Here is a 21,023-nt window from a genome sequence, read left to right as displayed (position 1 = left end):
TTCAGTCTTCTCCAGCCCTGTGAATGGTAGCATCATCTGCTCAAGTACCCAAGTCAGAACTCGGGACAGCATTTTTGACTAGACTGGCTTCCTTACCCCTAGTCCAGTCAATCAACCACCAAGTTCTGTTGATTCTACCTCCTCAATAGCTCCCAAATCCACCCACTTCCTTGCATCCCAATGCCACTGAACTCTCAGTGTACACCATCAGCTCAGGTCACCAGCATTTCCCACTCGCATCACTGCATGTTTCTTCACTGATCTCCACTCACTGGATTGTCAGAGGGGTCTCTGTAAAATGCAGATCTGGTTGTGTCACTCTCCCTAATAAACAAAGACTAAACCTTCAACACATCCCACTAGTCTCAGGATAAAAGCTAAATTTCTCGGTATAGACCACATACCCTGACACTTTTCTCTTCCAGTTTCATTATGCACCACCATTACCTTTATACACTGCATCCCCACTACACTGAATACCTTATCCTTCCAACCCACTCTGCTGTCTTTCCCTTTCACTTCTGCATAAGCTACACATGCCCTGATATCCCGAATGATATCTACCTTCACATGACTTCTATTCATTAGTTTAGTTTGGATGTCATCTTATCCTGGAATCTTTGCTGACCACTTGCCCCCATGCTGACCATCTGTGGGCTCCATCAAAATCTAGTTTTAGCTTCTCTCAGCACTTATTACCCAGTATTTCCATTGCCTGCTTACTTGTCTGCAAAACTGTCAGTTCCCAGATGGGAGAAAGAGAGACTGCCCTGTTTACCACTGTACCCCCGTGCCTGGGGTAATGCCTAACATGTGGTAGACACTCAGTAAATATTAAATGTTTTGTAATGAATGTCTATGACCAGCCAGGAGGCTCAACTTTCTTTTTTCTTTTGGACTTAAGTTTTCAAACTTGCAAAATGGAGCTAAACCCCTCATTTTATAACCCCTGCACTAGAATGCCATGAGATGGTGACTAGCATCATAGGTTTAGTCATTTATAGAAAGTAAGTACTAACATAGTCTATTACTTTTACTAAAATTCCTGAATGGATAATTACAAAGAAAATTATATCCTAAGAAAATTCTATTTTTATTAAAATCATTTATCAATTTCTTGACTTACTCTTAACTACAGATTTTACCACTAATTTATGTGTCCTATCCTTTAAAAAAAATCTACAAGTTCCGGTGTTTCCCGAATTTTATAATTCTGTACATTCTGTACATTCTGCAGGCTAAATGCTGATTAGTGTTTACTGCTCACTTTCCCACCTAACAACCAGTCAAACTTTTTAAAGTGTAAACCCAGAGCTCTGTAATTTACTGTTCTCCACAAGAGCATTGTAAGATAGGAAACAAATTACAACCTGCAGTTTTCTTTCTTTGTTGATCTTTTTCTATTCTGGTTTGATATGTTATTTTATGCAGTTATCTGCTGAGAAACACAAGGTGTGAAATTACACTTCACGTGTGAAAAACACTCCTCTGTCTCAAAAACAGGGCTCTCCAATCTTCAAACTACTCTATGGAAAAAGCTGTCAGAAAACCAACAATGGGGGAGTGAACTTGTGTTTCTGCAGCTGGACAGCTACACAATTCCTGTAGGAAAAGTTCAATCCAGTCACCAAACTGGTCTGGCAATTCTGCTACCAGTTATGGCAGTGAAAATTGAATCAATCTTTCAGACAAAGAACTGCTCATTTCACAAAGAGAGCAATTTCCAGCTTTATCCTGTCAGAAGATCATTTTCTAATTATGAGAAAGGCTACTTACTCCCAAAACACCATCAATGAAGCTGAATTGTACCTGTATGACAAAAGGGGGAAATAATAATTTTATAAACAATCCAGTCTGAGGACACCTGACTAGAAGAAGAGAAATGTTGCTGATCATTCCAGCTCAAAAGAGAACCTTTTATTGGCTGTAATAATGTGCTTAATTCTTAGTGACCCAGGGCTGTGCCCAGAAAATTCTACTTGTGAGGAATAGTGGGGAGTAAGGCTGGGGTCTTTGGGGGTTCAATGACTTAATCTGATGAGCACCAGTCGGAATGGAAGAGAAAGAATCAAGTAAATATGCAACTTAAGTGAGCTCTGTTTTAATTCTTTGGAATTGATAATACTTGCTGCAGAGCACCACCGAGTAGCATTTTTTTTTATTAAAACAGAAAGTCATAAAAATTATAATCATCCTCATCAGTTCACTCAGTCCCATGTAATTTATTTTTCATCTTGATCTTTTGTTAGCACTTTTATGAATTCATCAGTTTTCCATTAGAGTTCTGAAAATGCTTATTGATTCAGTTCACCAGTATAGTCAGTTACCAGAAACCTGTACTTGTCAGAGTTTTTTCCATGAATTCCTTGAAGATGAAACCCTTTTATAGGAACATTTTTGCAAAAGCATCACAGTACACCCAGAACTGTCTGTAAATGACAAAAGACTTAAAAACGACCATGGTTAAAGATTTGATGAAAGTTCATAATAATGCAATTGACAAGGAAATATAGTTATTTCTGAGATATACATTTTAAAGTATTAACTAGAATTATGACTTATAACATTATACCAGAACATATAAGATTTTCAGAAATTTCATGTAATATCTGAAACATTTATATTAACATATTTCAACAAATAACTCAAAGAAAGTTTAGTATTAGTTGTTTTTTGTTTGTTTGTTTTTTTATACTGCAGGTTCTTATTAGTCATCAATTTTATACACATCAGTGTATACATGTCAATCCCAATCACCCAATTCAGCACACCACCATCCCCACCCCACCATGGTTTTCCCCCCTTGGTGTCCATACGTTTGTTCTCTACATCTGTGTCTCAACTTCTGCCCTGCAAACCAGTTCATCTGTACCATTTTTCTACGTTCCACATATATGCGTTAATATACGATATTTGTTTTTCTCTTTCTGACTTACTTCACTCTGTATGACAGTCTCTAATCCATCCATGTCTCAACAAATGACTCAATTTCGTTCCTTTTTATGGTTAATATTTCATTGTATATATGTACCACAACTTCTTTATCCATTCATCTGTCGACGGGCATTTAGGTTGCTTCCATGACCTGGCTATTGTAAATAGTGCTGCAATGAACATTGGGGAGCATGTGTCTTTTTGAACTACGGTTTTCTCCGGGTATACGCCCGGTAGTGGGATTGCTGGATCATATGGTAATTCTATTTTTAGTTTTTTAAGGAACCTCCATACTGTTCTCCATAGTGACTGATTCAATTTACATTCCCACCAACAGTGCAAGAGGGTTCCCTTTTCTCCACACCCTCTCCAGCATTTGTTGTTTATAGATTTTCTGATGAAGCCCATTCTAACTGGTGTGAGGTGATACCTCATTGTAGTTTTGATTTGCATTTCTCTAGTAATTAGTGATGTTGAGCAGCTTCTCATGTGCTTCACGGCTATCTGTATGTCTTCTTTGGAGAAATGTCTATTTGGGTCTTCAGCCAGTCTTCGGATTGGGTTGTTTGTTTTTTTAATATTGAGCTGCATGAGCTATTTATATATTTTGGAGATTAATCCTTTGTCCACTGATTCGTTTGCAAATATTTTCTCCCATTCTGAGGGTTGTCTTTTCGTCTTGTTTATGGTTTCCTTTGCTGTGCAAAAGCTTTGAATTTTCATTAGGTCCCATTTATTTATTTTTATTTCCATTACTCTAGGAGGTGGGTCATAAAAGATCTTCCTGTGATTATGTCAAACAGTGTTCTTCCTATGCTTTCCTCTAAGAGTTTTATAGTGTCCAGTCTTACATTTAGGTCTCTAATCCAGTTTGAGTTTAGTTTTGTGTATGGTGTTAGAGAGTGGTCTAATTTCATTCTTTTACATGTAGCTGCCCAGTTTTCCCAGCACCACTTATTGAAGAGACTGTCTTTTCTCCATTGTATATCTTTGCCTCCTTTGTCATAGATTAGTGGACCACAGGTGTGTGGGTTTATCTCTGGGCTTTCTATCTTGTTCCATTAATCTATGTTTCTGTTTTTGTGCCAGTACCATATTGTTTGATTACTGTAGCTTTGTAGTATAGTCTGAAGTCAGGGAGTCTGATTCCTCCAGCTCCGTTTCTTTCCCTCAAGACTGCTTTGGCTATTCGGGGTCTTTTATGTCTCCATACAAATTTTAAGACTTTTTGTTCTAGTTCCATAAAAACTGCCATTGGTAATTTGATAGGGATTGCATTGAATCTGTAGATTGCTTTGGGTAGTATAGTCATTTTCACAATACTGACTCTTCCAATCCAAGAACATGGTATATCTCTCCATCTGTTGGTATCATCTTTAATTTCTTTCATCAGTGTCTTATAGTTTTCTGCATACAGGTCTCTTGTCTCGCTAGGTAGGTTTATTCCTAGGTATTTTATTCTTTCTGTTGCAATGGTAAATGGGAGTGTTTCCATAATTTCTGTTTCAGATTTTTCATCATTAGTGTATAGGAATGCAGGAGATTTCAGTGCATTAATTTTGTATCCTGCAACTTTACCAAATTCATTGATTAGCTCTAGTAGTTTTCTGGTGGCATTTTTAGGATTCTCTATGTATAGTATCATGTCATCTGCAAACAGTGACAGTTTTACTTCTTCTTTTCCAATTTGTATTCCTTTCATTGCTTTTTCTTCTCTGATTGCCATGGCTAGGACTTCCAAAACTATGTTGAATAATAGTGGTGAGAGCAGACATCCTTGTCTCGTTCCTGACCTTAGAGGAAACGCTTTCAGTTTTTCACCATTGAGAATGATGTTTTCTGTGGGTTTGTCATATATGGCCTTTATTATGTTGAGGTAGGTTCCCTCTATGCCCACTTTCTGGAGAGTTTTTATCATAAATGGGTGTTGAATTTTGTCAAAAGTTTTTTCTGCATCTATTGAGATGATCATATGTTTTTTATTCTTCAATTTGTTAATATGGTGTATCACGTTGATTGATTTGCATATATTGAAGAATCCTTGCATCCCTGGGATAAATCCCACTTGACTGTGGTCTATGATCCTTTTAATGTGTTGTTAGATTCTGTTTGCTAGTATTTTGTTGAGGATTTTTGCATCTATATTCATCAGTGATATTGGTCTGTAATTTTCTTTTTTTGTAGTATCTTTGTCTGGTCTTGGTATCAGGGTGATGGTGGCCTCATAGAATGAGTTTGGGAGTATTCCTTCCCCTGCAATTTTTTGGAAGAGTTTGAGAAGGATGGGTGTTAGCTCTTCTCTAAATGTTTGACAGAATTCACCTGTGAGGCCATCTGGTCCTGGACTTTTGTTGTTGGAAGATTTTTATTCACAGTTTCAATTTCATCACTTGTGATTGGTCTGTTCATATTTTCTGTTTCTTCATGGTTCAATCTTGGAAGGTTATACCTTTCTAAGAATTTGTCCATTTCTTCCAGGTTGTCCGTTTTATTGGCATAGAGTTCTGTGGTGTCTGTTTTAACCTCTCCTTTTGCATTTCTAATATTATTAATTTGAGTCCTCTCCCTATTTTTCTTGATCCGTCTGGCTAATGGTTTATCAATTTTGTTGATCTTCTCAAAGAACCAGCTTTTAGTTTTATTGATCTTTGCTGTTGTTTTCTTTGTTTCTATTTCATTTATTTCTGCTCTGATCTTTATGATTTCTTTCCTTCTGTTAATTTTGGGTTTTGTTTGTTCTTCTTTTTCTAGTTCCTCTAGGTGTAAGGTTAGATTGTTTACTTGAGATTTTTCTTGTTTTCTTGAGGTAGGCTTGTATAGCTATAAACTTCCCTCTTAGAACTGCTTTTGCTGCATCCCATAGGTTTTGGATTGTCATGTTTTCATTGTCATTTGTCTCTAGGTATTGATTTCCTCTTTGATTTCTTCAGTGATCTCTTGGTTATTTAGTAACATATTGTTTAGCCTCCATGCGTTCACGTTTTTTACGGTTTTTTCCCTGTAATTCATTTCTAATCTCATAGCGTTGTGGTCAGAAAAGATGCTTGATATGATTTCAATTTTCTTAAATTTACTGAGGCTTGATTTGTCACACAAGATGTCATCTATCCTGGAGAATGTTCCGTGCGCACTTGAGAAGAAAGTGTAATCTGCTGTTTTTGGATGGAATGTCCTATAAATATTAATTAAATCTATCTGGTCTAATGTGTCATTTAAAGCTTCTGTTTCCTTATTTATTTTCATTTTGGATGGTCTGTCCATTGGTGTAAGTGAGGTGTTAAAGTCCTCCACTATTATTGTATTGCTGTCGATTTCCTCTTTTATAGCCATTAGCAGTTGCCTTATGTATTGAGGTGCTCCTATGTTGGGTGCATATATATTTATAATTGTTATATCTTCTTCTTGGATTGATCCCTTGATCATTACATAGTGTCGTTCCTTGTCTCTTGTAACAGTTCTTATTTTAAAGTCTATTTTATCTGATATGAGTATAGCTACTCCAGCTTTCTTTTGATTTCCATTTGCACGGAATATCTTTTTCCATCCCCTCACTTTCAGTCTGTATGTGTCCCTAGGTCTGAAGTGGGTCTCTTGTAGACAGCATATAGATGGGTCTTGTTTTTGTATCCATTCAGCAAGTCTGTGTATTTTGGTTGGAGCATTTAATGCATTCACGTTTAAGGTAATTATCGATATGTATGTTCCTATGACCATTTTCTTAATTGTTTTGGGTTTGATTTTGTAGGTCCTTTTCTCCTCTTGTGTTTCCCACTCAGAGAAGTTCCTTTAGCATTTGTTGTAGAGCTGGTTTGGTGGTGATGAATTCTCTTAGCTTTTGTTTGTCTGTAAAGCTTTTTATTTCTCCATGGAATCTGAATGTGATCCTTGCTGGGTAGAGTAATCTTGGTTGTAAATTCTTCCCTTTCATCATTTTAAGTATATCATGCCACTCCCTTCTGGCTTGTAGAGTTTCTGGTGAGAAATCAGCTGTTAACCTTATGGGAGTTCCCTTGTATGTTATTTGTCATTTTTCCCTTGCTGCTTTCAGTAATTTTTCTTTGTCTTTAATTTTTGCCAATTTGATTACTGTGTGTCTCAGCGTGTTTCTCCTTGGGTTTATCCTTTATGGGATTCTCTGTGCTTCCTGGACTTAGGTGGCTATTTCCTTTCCCATGTTAGGGAAGTTTTTGACTATAATCTCTTCAAATATTTTCTCTGGTCCTTTTTCTCTCTCTTCTCTTTCTGGGACCCCTATAATGCGAATGTTGTTGCATTTAATGTTGTCCCAGAAGTCTCTTAGGCTGTCTTCAGTTCTTTTCATTCTTTTTTCTTTAGTCTGTTACACAGCAGTGCACTCCACCATTCTGTCTTCCAGGTCACTTTTCCGTTCTTCTGACTCAGTTATTCTGCTATTGATTCCTTCTAGTGTAGTTTTCATTTCAGTTATTGTATTGTTCATTTCTGTTTGTTTGTTCTTTAATTCTTCTAGGGCTTTGTTAAACATTTCTTGCATCTTCTCGATCTTTGCCTCCAGTCTTTTTCCGAGGTCCTGGATCATCTCCACTATCATCATTCTGAATTCTTTTTCTGGAAGGTTGCCTATCTCCACTTCATTTAGTTGTTTTTCTGGGGGGTTATCTTGTTCCTTCCTCTGGTACATAGCCCTCTGCCTTTTCATCTTGTCTATCTTTCTGTGAATGTGGTTTTTGTTCCACAGGCTGCAGGATTGTAGTTCTTGCTTCTGCTGTCTGCCCTCTGGTGGATGAGGCTATCTAAGAGGCTTGATGGGAGGGACTGCTGGTGGGTAGAGCTGACTGTTGCTTTGGTGGGCAGAGCTCAGTAAAACTCTAATCCACTTGACTGTTGATGGGTGGGTCTGGGTTCCCTCCCTGTTGCTTGTTTAGCCTGAGGCAACCCAACACTGGAGCCTACCTGGGCTCTTTGGTGGGGCTAATGACAGACTCTAGGAGGGCTCATGCCAAGGAATACTTCCCAGAACTTCTACTGCCAGTGTCCTTGTCCCTACGGTGAGCCACAGTCCACCCCCTGGCCTCTGCAGGAGACCCTCAAACACTAGCAGGTAGGTCTGATTCAGTCTCCCCTGGGGTCACTGCTCCTTCCCCTGGGTCCCGATACACACACTACTTTGTGTGTGTCCCCGAAGAGTGGAGTCTCTGTTTCTCCCAGTCCTGTCGAAGTCCTGCAATCAATTTCCACTAGGCTTCAAAGTCTGATTCTCTAGGAATTCCTCCTCCCGTTGCCGGACCCCCAGGTTGTGAAGTCTGACATGGGGCTCAGAACTCTCACTCCAGTGGGTGGACTTCTGTGGTATAAATGTTCTCCAGTCTGTGAGTCACCCACCCACCAGTTATGGAATTTGATTTTACTGTGATTGCTCCCCTCCTACCATCTCATTGTGGCTTCTCCTTTGTCTTTGGATGTGGGGTATCTTTTCCGGTGAGTTCCAGTGTCTTCCTGTCAATGATTGTCCAGCAGCTAGTTGTGATTCTGGTGTTCTCTCAAGAGGGAGTGAGAGCATGTCCTTCTACTCTGCCATCTTTGTTCCTCCTCCCACTGAGCAGTATTTATCTTCTGCTGATGATTCAGACGCCTCTTGGTGTCAAAACCATCAACAACAGGATGAATGGGTCCCAATCCCTAGATCGTCCTGGATGCTGTTCTTCTGACCCAGCCTGCCAACTGCTCTATGGGTCACTTGTCTCTTTCTCCATAAAGGAAGATACCACATGCACCAAAAAAATTATGACAGTAAAATATCTCCAATATATCATGGCACAAAATTATGTCATTTGGGACTCAGAAGTCATTTTTCCAAAGAAACAATATAATACCTAACTATTTAACTAACCACAGTAGTTAGTTAAATAGCTCATACAAGACACCTGCCAGTGGGCAGCATGACGGTCTACCAATTGTAATAGACTCAGCCTCGGGGAGGGGGTGGGAGTGTGGCACCACAATTCTCTGGGTAAGGGAAAGAATTTGGTCATTTAACCTCCCCTTAGCTTCTAATGTATTCATAATTATAAAATATTTTCAACATACATAAGAGAGAATAATAGTACACATACCCAAGTATGCAGACTTGTGATATTTAGCATTTGTTTTATTTACTATGGACCTTTTTGCTTTTTGTTTGATTTTTAGGAAATAAAGTGTTATAATTGAAGATCCTTGAGTATCCCTCCTAGATCCTGTTTGGTTTCCTCTATCACTAAAGGTAATTCCTCTCCTGGATTTGCAGCTCATCATCTTCATGTATGTTTTTAGCCTTTCACTATATAAATAGCTATAAATAAAGATATCCAAAATACACTTAACAGTATTCTGCACATTTAAAAAGTATTTAATGTTTTACTGTATGTCCTCCCAAAACTTGCCTTTTTTGCATTCAGCATTAAATTTTTTATATTACCTATATTATATATACACCTGTGATTCAAGTGCCATATAATGTTCCAGTATATTAATAAACCACAATTTATTCATAATCTTAATTAATGGACATTTTAATTGCTTATAATAACCAAAAAGTGAAAAGATTCAGTGAACATTTTTCTATATTTTACATTGTACCAATATTTGAGAATTTCTCTAATACATACCTAGGAGTAGATTACTGGCTCTTTACAAATTCTAGAGACAAAATTTTGTTATTTTTATTGCTAATATCTTCTCCCTGCCTGTAACTTATCCTTTTCCTCTGTGTAGTAACTTCTGTAGTATAAATGCTTTAAATTTTTGTGGAGTCATATTTATCAATGTTTTCTTTTTCAGTTGACATATTTTAAAAAATTGTTTAAGAAATCCTACCCAAACCCAACAGTCTTCCACATTTCTCCTATGAGTCTTAAGAGTTTGTTTTCCACATCTGATCTTTAATCCACCTTAAACTGATCTTTGTGTGTGGTATAAAGTAGGGATCTAATTATTTTTTCCTATATGGGAAGCATTATTCATTTAATAGCCCATTATCTCCCAGCTGATTTGTAATATAATGTCGATCAGATATCGTGTCCAGCTTTAGTGTCCTTTCCCTAACTTGATAATATTTATCATTTTAGAATATATTTTGATCTGCTCAGTAGAATCCTTCTGTCATCTTTTTAAAAGCTATTTTAGTTATTTTAAGCTCTTGCTTCATTTAATTGGCTCTTGCATATGAATTTGAGAATCAGTTTGTCAAACTCTTTTTTTAAAAAGAAAAAAAAATACACTAAAATAAATCTGTGGGGATTTTGATTGGGATCATACTGGGTATATAGATTAATTTGGGGAAAGCTGTTATTTTCACAATATAGATTATTCTAAACAATGAACATGGTTTATCTATTTAGTTTTCTTTTGTGTCTTTCAAACAGTGTTGTGATTTTAAAAATAATTTTCTTACTCATCTTTTATTAATGTTATCCTTTCGTACCATAGGTACTGTTACTTTTGTAAATATCCATGTGTTAAAACTCCACTTTCTAACTGTCCTTGACGTATTAGAAAACAAGTTTGTATTTTAAAAAATGTTATTAGTTTAAAATTGTAGGTTTTTTTGTATTTTTAATGTAGACAATCATATTTTCTACAAATAATGGCAGTTTTGTTTCCTCCTCTCAAGCTTTAATTTTTATTTCTTTTTCTTATTCTACTGAATTGCCTTGAGTTTCCAGTCTAATGCTGAGTGAGAGTGATGCTAGTGGGAACCCTTACTTCATTCTTGACTTTAAGGGGATTTCAGGATTAAGAATGATGGCTAGTGTCTATTTTCTTAAAACACCCACTATCAAGGTTAAGCAAGTTCCCTTCCGTAACACAAACTAGTTGTTGATATTTAATACCATTTCTACCTTTCTAAGCTCTTTCCCTTATGAAACATAAAATTACATTCCCCTGAATCTCTTGCAGTAAGATCCCAGTTAGAGTCCACTAATGAAAGCAACTTGTATGAGACTGGAAAGTAGAAGGAAAGCGTTTCCACAGCCCTCTAGTCCCAGTTGCAGGCATGTGTACAGGCATTAGCAAGCAGATGGCAAATTAGGGTTTTCCCCCATGGTGTTCAAACATCCTTATGAGAATCATCCCTTTCATATGTACACAGCTCAGACCGTACTGGCATCTTTCCTGTGATACCTATACTTCTGGGTTTCCTGGAGAGCTTTCTTGACATTTATCACAAGCCTTCCCATGCTTAAAACCTGTAAGAAACAACTTCTGACTCAAAATACCTATTTTGTATTTTCCTGACAAAATCTGACTGATATAGTAACTGGTAATCTGAACTGGAATGCTACCAAAATAAAAACACAAGAATGACCACTGGCCTAGAAGTTGGGTGCCAGGTGATGAAGAAACTAATATCAGAGGCTAGAACAATGGAGATCCATAATCCATATTATGTGATAGTAAAACCACCATCTGCTATAACTTGGAAGGAAGAGCATATGCCTAATGTTTATAGAACTAAGGAAACAGACTGAAAAACAGAACGTTAGAAGTGTGTATTTGTACTACTAGCTTTATTTGGGGGGTGAGGGTGAAAAGTAAGCTTGGGAAAGAACTGACCAATGTGCAAGGAAAAAGAGAATCCTGAAATTCAGACCTTTCTGTGGTTGGAAAAGTTCCTTGCTTCCAGACCTCCAAACAGTAAGAGACGGATTTTAAAAGGCTTCAAACAACAAAGGCCCAGTAAACCTTCTTAGGGGAATAATGTGATAGTGACTCAGGTTAAGTATCAAATTAAGGATGTAGGCTTCACACCAGATTTTAGTTGACTGAGCCATGTGACTGAGGTCTGAATAATAGAATATGAGAAGTGGTAAATATCACCTCCAATCACAGCTATAGGCAACCACTCCCCCGTCTCTTCCCCTTCCATGACAACAAAGCAGGTCACATTTTGAATATAATATTATCACCTCATTAAATGGAAAGAACCTGTATGCCTTAGTCACAGCTTAGAGGAAAGGCACCTGCTTTACTTTGGACTGTGATGCAAGGGAGAAATAAACCTTTGCTGTTAAGCCACGAACTCTGCAGAATTTGTCGTTGCATCATAGCCTAGTCTATACGAATACACCTTCTATTATTCCTCTGCTTTGAGTTATTTTTATCAATAATGGATAGTGCATTTTATCAAGAGCTTCTTTTGCAACTATTGACATGATCAGGTTTTCTCATAAATCAATTGGTATGTGAACTGCAGTAGATTTTCCTAATATTAAGTCATTCTTGCATTCCTGAACTAAACCCAATTTGTTGGTAATTAGTATTTCTTTTTCTTATACATTGTGAGGCTATGTGGGCGCAATATAAACTGCAGTATATGTGAGAGGATGTGAGGAGGGGGACAGGGAGAGATTGGGAGGAAGAGAAATATTAATCTAATGTTATATTTACCTTTTACATAGCAGTCTTAGTCCCTTTACATTTATTATGATCACTGATATATTTTGATTTATTTTTATTGTTTTGGTTTGTGCTATCTATTCTGCATTTTCTAGGCTTTTAAATATCTCTTTCTGCTTTCTACTGGATTAACTGAATTTTCTTTATTCTAATTTAGCCTCCCTACTGGTTTGAAAGTTGGAAATTTTAACATGTACACTTGACTTAATGTCTAAAATGAATCAATACGTCTACCCTCTTTTTAAGCAACATAAGTACCTTAGAATTCTTTGATTCCCATCTCCCCTTCGTATCCTTCATGCTATTCCTGCCCGGAATTTCATTTCCACGTTGTTGTTGTAGTCCCAACATTAGGTATGTTTCCTACTATTGTTGTTTCTGCTTTATGCAGTTTATATATGCTTACCTTTACCTACATGTTGATCTTTTTGTTCTTGTTGTTCATTTTCCTTTCTTGCACTTCACTACTTCCTTCTAAGTTCGATTTCTTTCTCCCTGAAATAACATCAGTTAGTAGCTCTTCCACTGATAAACCCTTTCAAACTTTGTGAAAAAGATCTTTATTCTTCCTTCACTCGAAAAGAATAGTAAGTTGAGAGTACTTTTTTCTCTTTGATGATATTCCCCCCCTTGTCCTCAGCTTTCTATCGTTGCTGTTAATAAGCCTGTCCTTAGTCTGACTGTCATTCTTCTGCAGAAAGCTGTTTTTTTTTAAAAAAAAAAAAGCAGCTTTATTGAGATATAACTCACATACCATGGTAACTGTATTTTCTCCCCTGTTGCTTTTCAGATTTTCTAACTTTGATATTGTTGTGAGAATTAAATGAGATGATGTAAGTATAGGAATATCCCATATGCAATCAATAAGTTATTGCCACATACAAATCTTCATATGAATTGGCCCTAATTCTAAGCACATAATGGCTATTAGTAAGTACTCGCTATACTTAGCTTTAAAAGAAGGTGGTATGTCCTATATCTGTTCATTTCCATGTAGTCCATTTTTCCCCTGCCTTCCATCTGTAGAGTGTACCCCCCTGCATCCCACTTGTTCTTCACACTAAACACGAGCCAGCTTGCTTTGCTTTTTTGTTTTTCCTTCCTCTAGTCTCTGCTACTGTGAGTACCTAACAAGGTTAATGTGCTGCTGCTGTAAGTATTATCATTTGGGATGTAATTATCACATGTGGCTAATCATGCACATGCTGAGAGGCTGGGGAACTTGTTGTTTTTAACTGGAGGGGACATCTTAATGATAGTTTTTGACAAGGACCATTATATGGGTGTATATATACACAGTGCAGTAATGCATTGTAGAAGGACGGAGAAAGAAAACCTGCCAACAGAACAGCTAATACTTTTTTAAAAAACGTAGACTTGTATCAGTAATATTATCTAGTTAACCTTATTTAATAGGGAGAGAAATTAAATTCAGAGAGGTTAAATCAAATGTCGAGGCCATGCAGTAACTGGGTGGCAAGCCCAGGAAAAGAACAGAACAGAGCTGCTAAATTGTTAGTGGATTGCTTTCCCATGAAGCCAAATTCAGAAGATAACCAAATATTTCTAATTCTCAATGGTAACTTTTTCAAAAGCTTCTGTAAATGTGTATCAGCAATGGAATATTACTCAGCCATAAAAAGCTAAACTGAGTTATTTGTAGTGAGTTGGATGGACCTAGAGACTGTCATACAGAGTGAAGTAAGTCAGAAAGAGAAAAACAAATACCGTATGCTAACACATATATATGGAATCTAAAAAAGGAAAAAAAAGAAAAAGAAAATGGTCATAAGAAGCTAGGGGCAAGATGGGAATAAAGATGCAGACCTACTAGAGAATGGATTTGAGGATATGGGGAGGGGGAAGGGTAAGCTGGGACAAAGTGAGAGAGTGGCATAGACATATATATACTACCAAATGTAAAACAGATAGCTAGTGGGAAGCAGCCACATAGCACAGGGAGATCAGCTCAGTGCTTTGTGAGCACCTAGAGGGGTGGGATAGGGAGGGTGGGAGGGAGGGAGATGCAAGAGGGAAGAGATATGGGGACATATGTATATGTATAACTGATTCACTTTGTTATAAAGCAGAAACTGACACACCATTGTAAAGCAATTATACTCTAATAAAGATGTTAAAAACTAAGAAAATTAAAAATAATAAAAAAATAAAAAATAAATCATAAAGATCAGAAATAAATGAAAAAAAGAAAGTCTATCAGGATTTCAGATGTCTAGAAGGCACAATAAGAGGCTTTTTCACCTGGACCATCTGCCATGTACAGATGTGGAAACTATCTCTTGCCATCGGATTTGTAGACTAGCCTGTACCATCTTAACAGCAAAAATGATAACACTGACCACATGTACTAAGTGAGATTTTACCTTGAAAGTGCCTGGAATGGTTCTTGGCACACTGTTACCTGACCTGAGCTAAGATTAGTTCATTTTGTTAACTTGCTTATATATTGTTTCTGAATAGGTTCTATGGAATAGTTTCAGTAATTTTCAAATAGCCTATTTTATCTTCCCTAGCCCACCTAGGATTTGAAATATATATATACATATTTAAATTTTTATAATACGGGCATTTTCACCGGAATGAAAGGAAGGAAGGAAGGAAGAAAGGGAGGGAGGGAGGGAGGTATAAAAACCTGCCTACCTTTCTATCTATCTGTCTGATGAATAGAGAAAAGGTTAAAGTTAGAAATAAAGAAATGCCCAACCACATACTTTGTCTTGGGATGGATGTGGTTTATGGAGGATGCTACAGGAGATGCCTGCAGGTTCATTTGCTTGGTACCCTGTCTATTCCATCCAAAACTGAGTCAAAGGAATAAGGTCGAAACTTGAGATGTCATCATAATTAAAAAAAAAAAATGTAATGCCCACCACCGTAGCTCCTATCAATGGCTAGACTCTTGTTTTATTTTTATCTACCTGGCCCAGCTGAACTATTCCAGACCAGACCAGATTTTCATGCACATTATTTCATAACAGATTTTCAAATATGCTGAAAATTCAAAATAATTATACAGTGGATACCCATATACCCATCACCTAGATTCTTCAATTGTTATATTTTTCTCCATTTATGCTATGGACTGAATGTATGTATCCTCCCAAAATTCATATGTTGAAGCCCTAATCCCCGATGTGATGCTATTTGAATGTGGGATCTTTGGGAGATAATTAGGTCATGAGGGCTCCACCCTAATGAATGGGATTAGTGCCCTTATAAGAACAGACATGAGAAAGATGTTTTCTGTCTCCGCCATGTGAAGATACAGCAAGAAGATGTCTGTCTACAAACCAGGAAGAGGGTTCTCATCAGGAACCAAATCACCTGATACCTTGATCTTGAACTTCCCAGCCTCCAGAACTGTGAGAAGTAAATTTCTGTTGTCTAAGCCATCCAACCTATGGTATTTCTGTTATGGTAGCCTGAGCTAACAGCATTTGCTTTTTCACATATCTATGCATCTATCTATCCATCAATCCATCACAGCTGTAGCCATCATTGTTCTTTACCCCTAAACGTTTCAGCATGTGTTTCATTAACTAGAGTTCAATAATTTACGGCTCTTTTCTATTATAAGGTAAAATTTACATGCAGTGAAATGCACAAAGCCTAGTACAATTCAGTAAGTTTTAACAAATGCAAACATCCATTTAACCCACACCCCTATCAAAATGTAGAATATGTCCATCACCCCAGAATATTCCCTCATGTTCATGCCCAGTCCATCTTGATGCCAATACCAATCCTGAAGCAACCACTCCTCTTCTGCTTTTCTTCACTATATGTAAATAAGTTTTGCCTGTTTTAGAACCTCATATAAATGGAATCATACAGTAGGTACTCAGTGTGATTTTGAGATTCCTCCATGTTGTTGAATGCCTCAGTTAATTTCGTTCCTTTTATATTGCTGAATAGTATTCCACTATGGAAATATATCTTAATTTGTTTATTCATTCATGAGGACATAAGGGCTCTTTGCAATTTTTCCATACTATGAGTAAAGCTGCTACAAACATTCTTGTTCCTGTTTTTTTTTTTAAACTTATGGGTAAATGCCTAAGAATGGAACTGCTGGATTTTCAGTGCATGTTTACCTATATAAGAAACTACCAAGCCTCTTCACAAAGCTGTTATTCCATTTTACACAATCACTAAGAATGTATTCTCCACAGCCTCACCAATACTTGAGGGAATCTGTCTTTTAAGTTTTAACCATTCTGGGGTGGGGGGCGGGGTGGGGGCGGGGCAAGGTGTGGTAGAGACTCATCTCTAGGAATGTTCCCACCAGCTCCTGCCCATTGGAGCAAAACCTGCCTTTCACCGAGCCTTCTCCCCCAAGGATTTGTCTCAAAAATCTTGGGAGGGGAGCTTACATCTCATTGGTTTATTTCTTCTAAGACCCTAAAAGAGAAGAGGAACTCCATCTATTATTTGTCCACCTCTCCTCTATCTTGCTTAGAAAGAAAAGTTTAAAATACCAGAATAGTCATCTAGCTGGATCAAGTTGGCAAGTTCACAGTTATCTTTTGGTTCATGATATATTTTGATGCAAAAGATTCTCTCTTCTAAATCCCAGCCTTTGTCTCTTTCCATCAAGATTTAGCACCTTCAATATTCTAGAGAGGAGAAGTCCCCACTCCACAGGCTCAACCTCTTTTCCTTTGGGCTTCCCTAAGAACCATTCTTCACATTATCATAGCCAGCCTGCAAGGCAGGATTGATGTCCCCTTTCTGCAGAGGTCACCGCCTCTGAGATGAGGGTCTCAAGCACAGGATTTGTGACCCTCACACACGTTTCTACCGGTGAAACTTTCCCCTGGCAGGCAGCTCCCTTGGGGTGCACTCTGACACAGGGCTCTGAGGCTAAGCCTGCCCTCCTTCCACCTTCAACAGGGAGATGAGTGCACTTTGCCGCCTCCCTCCTCCACTCCCCGCTCCAGGCCTATTCATCTTCCAGCTTGCATCCTCTCCCCTTCACACCCTCTTTCTTCCAACAATGCTCAGTTACGTCATAAAACTATTGTTCCCTCATCCTCTCTCTCTCTTATTCTGTTCCATATGGGAACTAAAATTGTATCCTAAGCTTGCCTGATGACTGCCAAAGTCCTGTTAGTGGTGTAAGGAAGTGAGACATAATGAAGGACCAATGTCGTCAACATCTCAAGCCCTTGAAAGTACCAAGAGGTCCCTTTCAGAATCTCCACAAAAGAACCTTCTACTTTCTCAACCCCTCCTAATTAAACTGGCTTTTCCTCAAGTACCAGCATTCTATGTAAACAAAAAACTTTTGTCTTCACTATTGGGTTTCTGCTTTAATTAATAGCATCACAGCAACACTGTCTTCTATTACTTTGGTCACAAAGATACAGCATGTCAGTTACATTTGTCAGTTAAACTGTAGCACTATTCTATGAAAAATCATGTAAATGCCAAACTGACTTAAACTTCTGGAAATCAGTTTCAAAATGAGGACTTGCCTTTTTTCCTACTCAGTTTTAAATATTTGTTATAAGAGTTTCCTCTATGGCATATTTTCTTTTATATAGAAATGCATGAAGTTTCACGAGCACCATTCTCAACATCACAGCTTTATATGTAGTATCCCTACCTAGAAAGTATATATTATTATGATCCCATTTTACAGATGAGGAAACTGAGAGTCGAAAAAGTTTAGTAGCTCACACCTAGTAAGTGACAAAGACCTTAGATTGGCACACTCCAGTTGATGCTTTCTTAGCCACCATGCTGTCCTTCTCCCCTGTATTGCCTGGGATGACCCAGCATGCAAATTAAAGCTTCCCAGCATGTACTGGAATAGGCCATGATTGTGTGATCCACCTCCGCATCATTCTCTGCAGCTGCACCATGTTCTTCCCTGAAAAATTTTCAGATCTCACCAAATCTCAGGAAGACAGGGAAAGAGATCAGAAAAGGCTCTGCAGGGAAAGCAGTAAATCCAGAGCTTTTTTTTTTTGGAAAAAAAAAAAAAAAATGCTGTATCTGGAAAAAAGAGTCTAGCCATGCAATTAATAATCAACACCTATTATGGATTTTAAATAGCTCTTACCTGGTTCTGAGAGTCGATACAGAATATGGCCTATGCCTCTGGTCTCTTCTGTTCTCCAGAGTGCTGGGCTTTCCTTACTAACTTGCTCTAATGCCTTTAACACAGACTGAGTAACAAGATACTATTGAACAGAGACATTGTGGGCGGCAGCACAGTTAAAGACTAAAAGGAGTGAGAGCCCAGATTTGGTTGTAGGAGCTGACCTTTTTCTACCAGCTCAGCTGGCTCTTCATGGGATGCTGACATGTGAGGCCGGAGTCCATTGCCTCTTGCAGCCTATCAAGGCTGACTTCGTCCTTATTTCAGCAAGTTTTGGCTGCCTGGGGTGGACACCCTCACTTATGCTCCACTCTACCCACTTCTATTTTACCTTCTCGGACTCAAAAGGCTGGAATTTCAACAGCATTTTCCAGACTCTCTTGCAGCTAGAATTCTAGATATAAATTAGATTCCTCAAATTAGATATGGTTGCATGAGAGCCAGAAGGCAGAAGTGAGGCAGAAACCATCTTCCCACCCTTTCTTAAGCTGTTTTTGCTGATAAGCAAGATCATTAAAGATGAGCTGATTTTTTTAGCAGCATTATTCCAAGGTGCAATCTCCAGCTTCTTGGGTATTGAGAGGCAATTTGGCAGCAGCAGCCACAGCATCTTTATTCTGGCTTCCTGAGCCCTGGACGGCAGCTGTGCGAGTATGTCTTGAGCTGCTCTTTCCAGGTGTGATCTCAGAAGCTGCCCTGGTGAGTCAGGCCTGGATTGCCCCACATCTTCCTGTTCCACCTCCTCCACCATCAACCACATAACCACTCACATTTCTTGAACGCTCACTATGTGTCAGGCACTGAATGTTCTACATAAATCATTTTTTTTAAACCCAAAACCACCCATGAGAAAGGTACTATTAATATTCCTTTGTTCCAGATGAGTCTGCTGAGATTCAGAAAAGAGAGGTAAATTGTATAGGATCAGAGCAAAGCTAGCAGGTGAATGAGTAGAGCTGGAATTAGATCCCAAAACTGCCTGGCTCCAAAGACTGAGCTCTGTCTCTTTAAACGTATTTGAGGACCTGGGACCTATTAGCAGATTTGAATTGTTCATATATGTTATGTTGCTGAAAAGACATCATTCTTTTTCCCCTTTAACGATCTACACGTAGAAGCCAGCCTATTTTGTATCAAGATGCATCCAGATATCGAAGGAGGCTTCAATCTAATTAAACAGAAAGGCATTTGAAAAATCCAGAGGTATCACTTGGTAAAAACGTGTCTAAGTCACACCAAGATCATTTTTATTGTAAAAGTTAGAGAATTGAGATGAAGGCAGACACAGCCTTCTTCCTGTCTCTGGGAAGACCAGAGCTGGGGGTACAGGCATGAACTTACCAGGCACTCTGTTAACCGCGAGGTTTCGGAAATGGCTGCCTTTGATCATCTCCACGGATAATCGCCCCGTTGTGGCATTGTATGATAGCCCCACCAGCAGCTCTGGCGCCCCTCCATGTGACAGCGACTGCGTGGATGAAGCACTGTCACTGTGAGAAACTGCAGATGGGCTGAGCGGAGACTCTCCACTCTGGAGGAGAAGAACAACAAAGGATCCATTGGCCCCACTGCGCTCCTCTCCCTTACAGAAAGCCGATATTATGTTTGGTGAAATTGTGGCCCAGTCTCCACTGCTGCCAAAGATTACTAATGGCGCACTTGGTGTGAATGATAATAGGGCCTGGGGAACGCAGTTTTGGATGGGATCCCCTGCATTATTAGCAGACATATTTGTTTCAAGAACTGTCTCCATTCACTCTTTCCTCTCTAAAGACAAAACGGACGAAGATGTTATTACTAGTGTAAATCAAACCCTGGAAGATACATGGAGAGCTAACAGGACACTTAATACAGACCTAAATTTCAATGAGTCTATATTAGACCCATATGGAACCCGTCCACTCCAGGCATGAGCTCTGCTTCTGTTCTCTGCAGCCTCTTGAGGAATGTAGCAATACAGGAGGCATTTTGTCTTCACCAGAAAAGAAATGATCACTGGCCGTCTACCAACCCATAGGACATTTGGCCCCTGGTTCTGCTTTTTCGGGTTGTCAGGAATATGGCAGATGCTACATTTTTTCTTCCTAAGGAGATGAATTATATTGAACGTGAACACTTTTACAACTGTTTAGTGAGGAAGCTGGCACATGGACAGTGCATCTTAGAGACCTTGCAGGTACCAGGGGACTCCACACTTTGTGTCATGTATTCATGCATGTCCTTCTCTAAAGCACCCACCTCTATGCACCAGACACACTGGGAGGAGGAAAGCAAAGTAGATCAGGACGTTGACTCTCACTCAAGGAGCATGAGTGGGAGTGGAGCCTGAGGGGCAGGCAAGCCAGCCTCCCGGTCCCACAACTGCTCCAACCTTTCTTCTCAACATCTGCAATCATTTCCTAAAACTTCTTATCAGGAACCCCAATAAATACATGCATTGAAAGAAATTAAATATTCTTCACAACTTAGGAAACTACCCTGTTTACCAAGCCATGGACATCCCTGTAGAGCCCATGGAGGCTTTCATGGAACACAATTTGTAAAC

At 38.6% G+C, this 21,023-nt stretch overlaps 1 protein-coding gene across 1 annotated transcript in view; it reads right to left on the bottom strand.

The window, feature by feature from the left end:
* The window catches only part of SYT16 (synaptotagmin 16), a 122,474-nt gene that overhangs the window by 1,559 nt on the left and 99,892 nt on the right, over positions 1-21,023 (bottom strand). The window contains exon 5 of the mRNA XM_027111762.1: positions 19,820-20,009. Coding sequence (XP_026967563.1) covers positions 19,820-20,009 — 190 coding nt within the window. The remainder of the gene's footprint in view (positions 1-19,819; positions 20,010-21,023) is intronic.

This window comes from Aethalodelphis obliquidens, unplaced genomic scaffold, assembly GCF_003676395.1.
Source record: "Aethalodelphis obliquidens isolate GAN/ISIS:26980383/991018 unplaced genomic scaffold, ASM367639v1 scaffold10, whole genome shotgun sequence".
NCBI classification, from domain to species: domain Eukaryota; kingdom Metazoa; phylum Chordata; class Mammalia; order Artiodactyla; family Delphinidae; genus Aethalodelphis; species Aethalodelphis obliquidens.
Note: the sequence above shows the minus strand (reverse complement) of the source record. Positions and strands in the feature narration are given on the sequence as shown.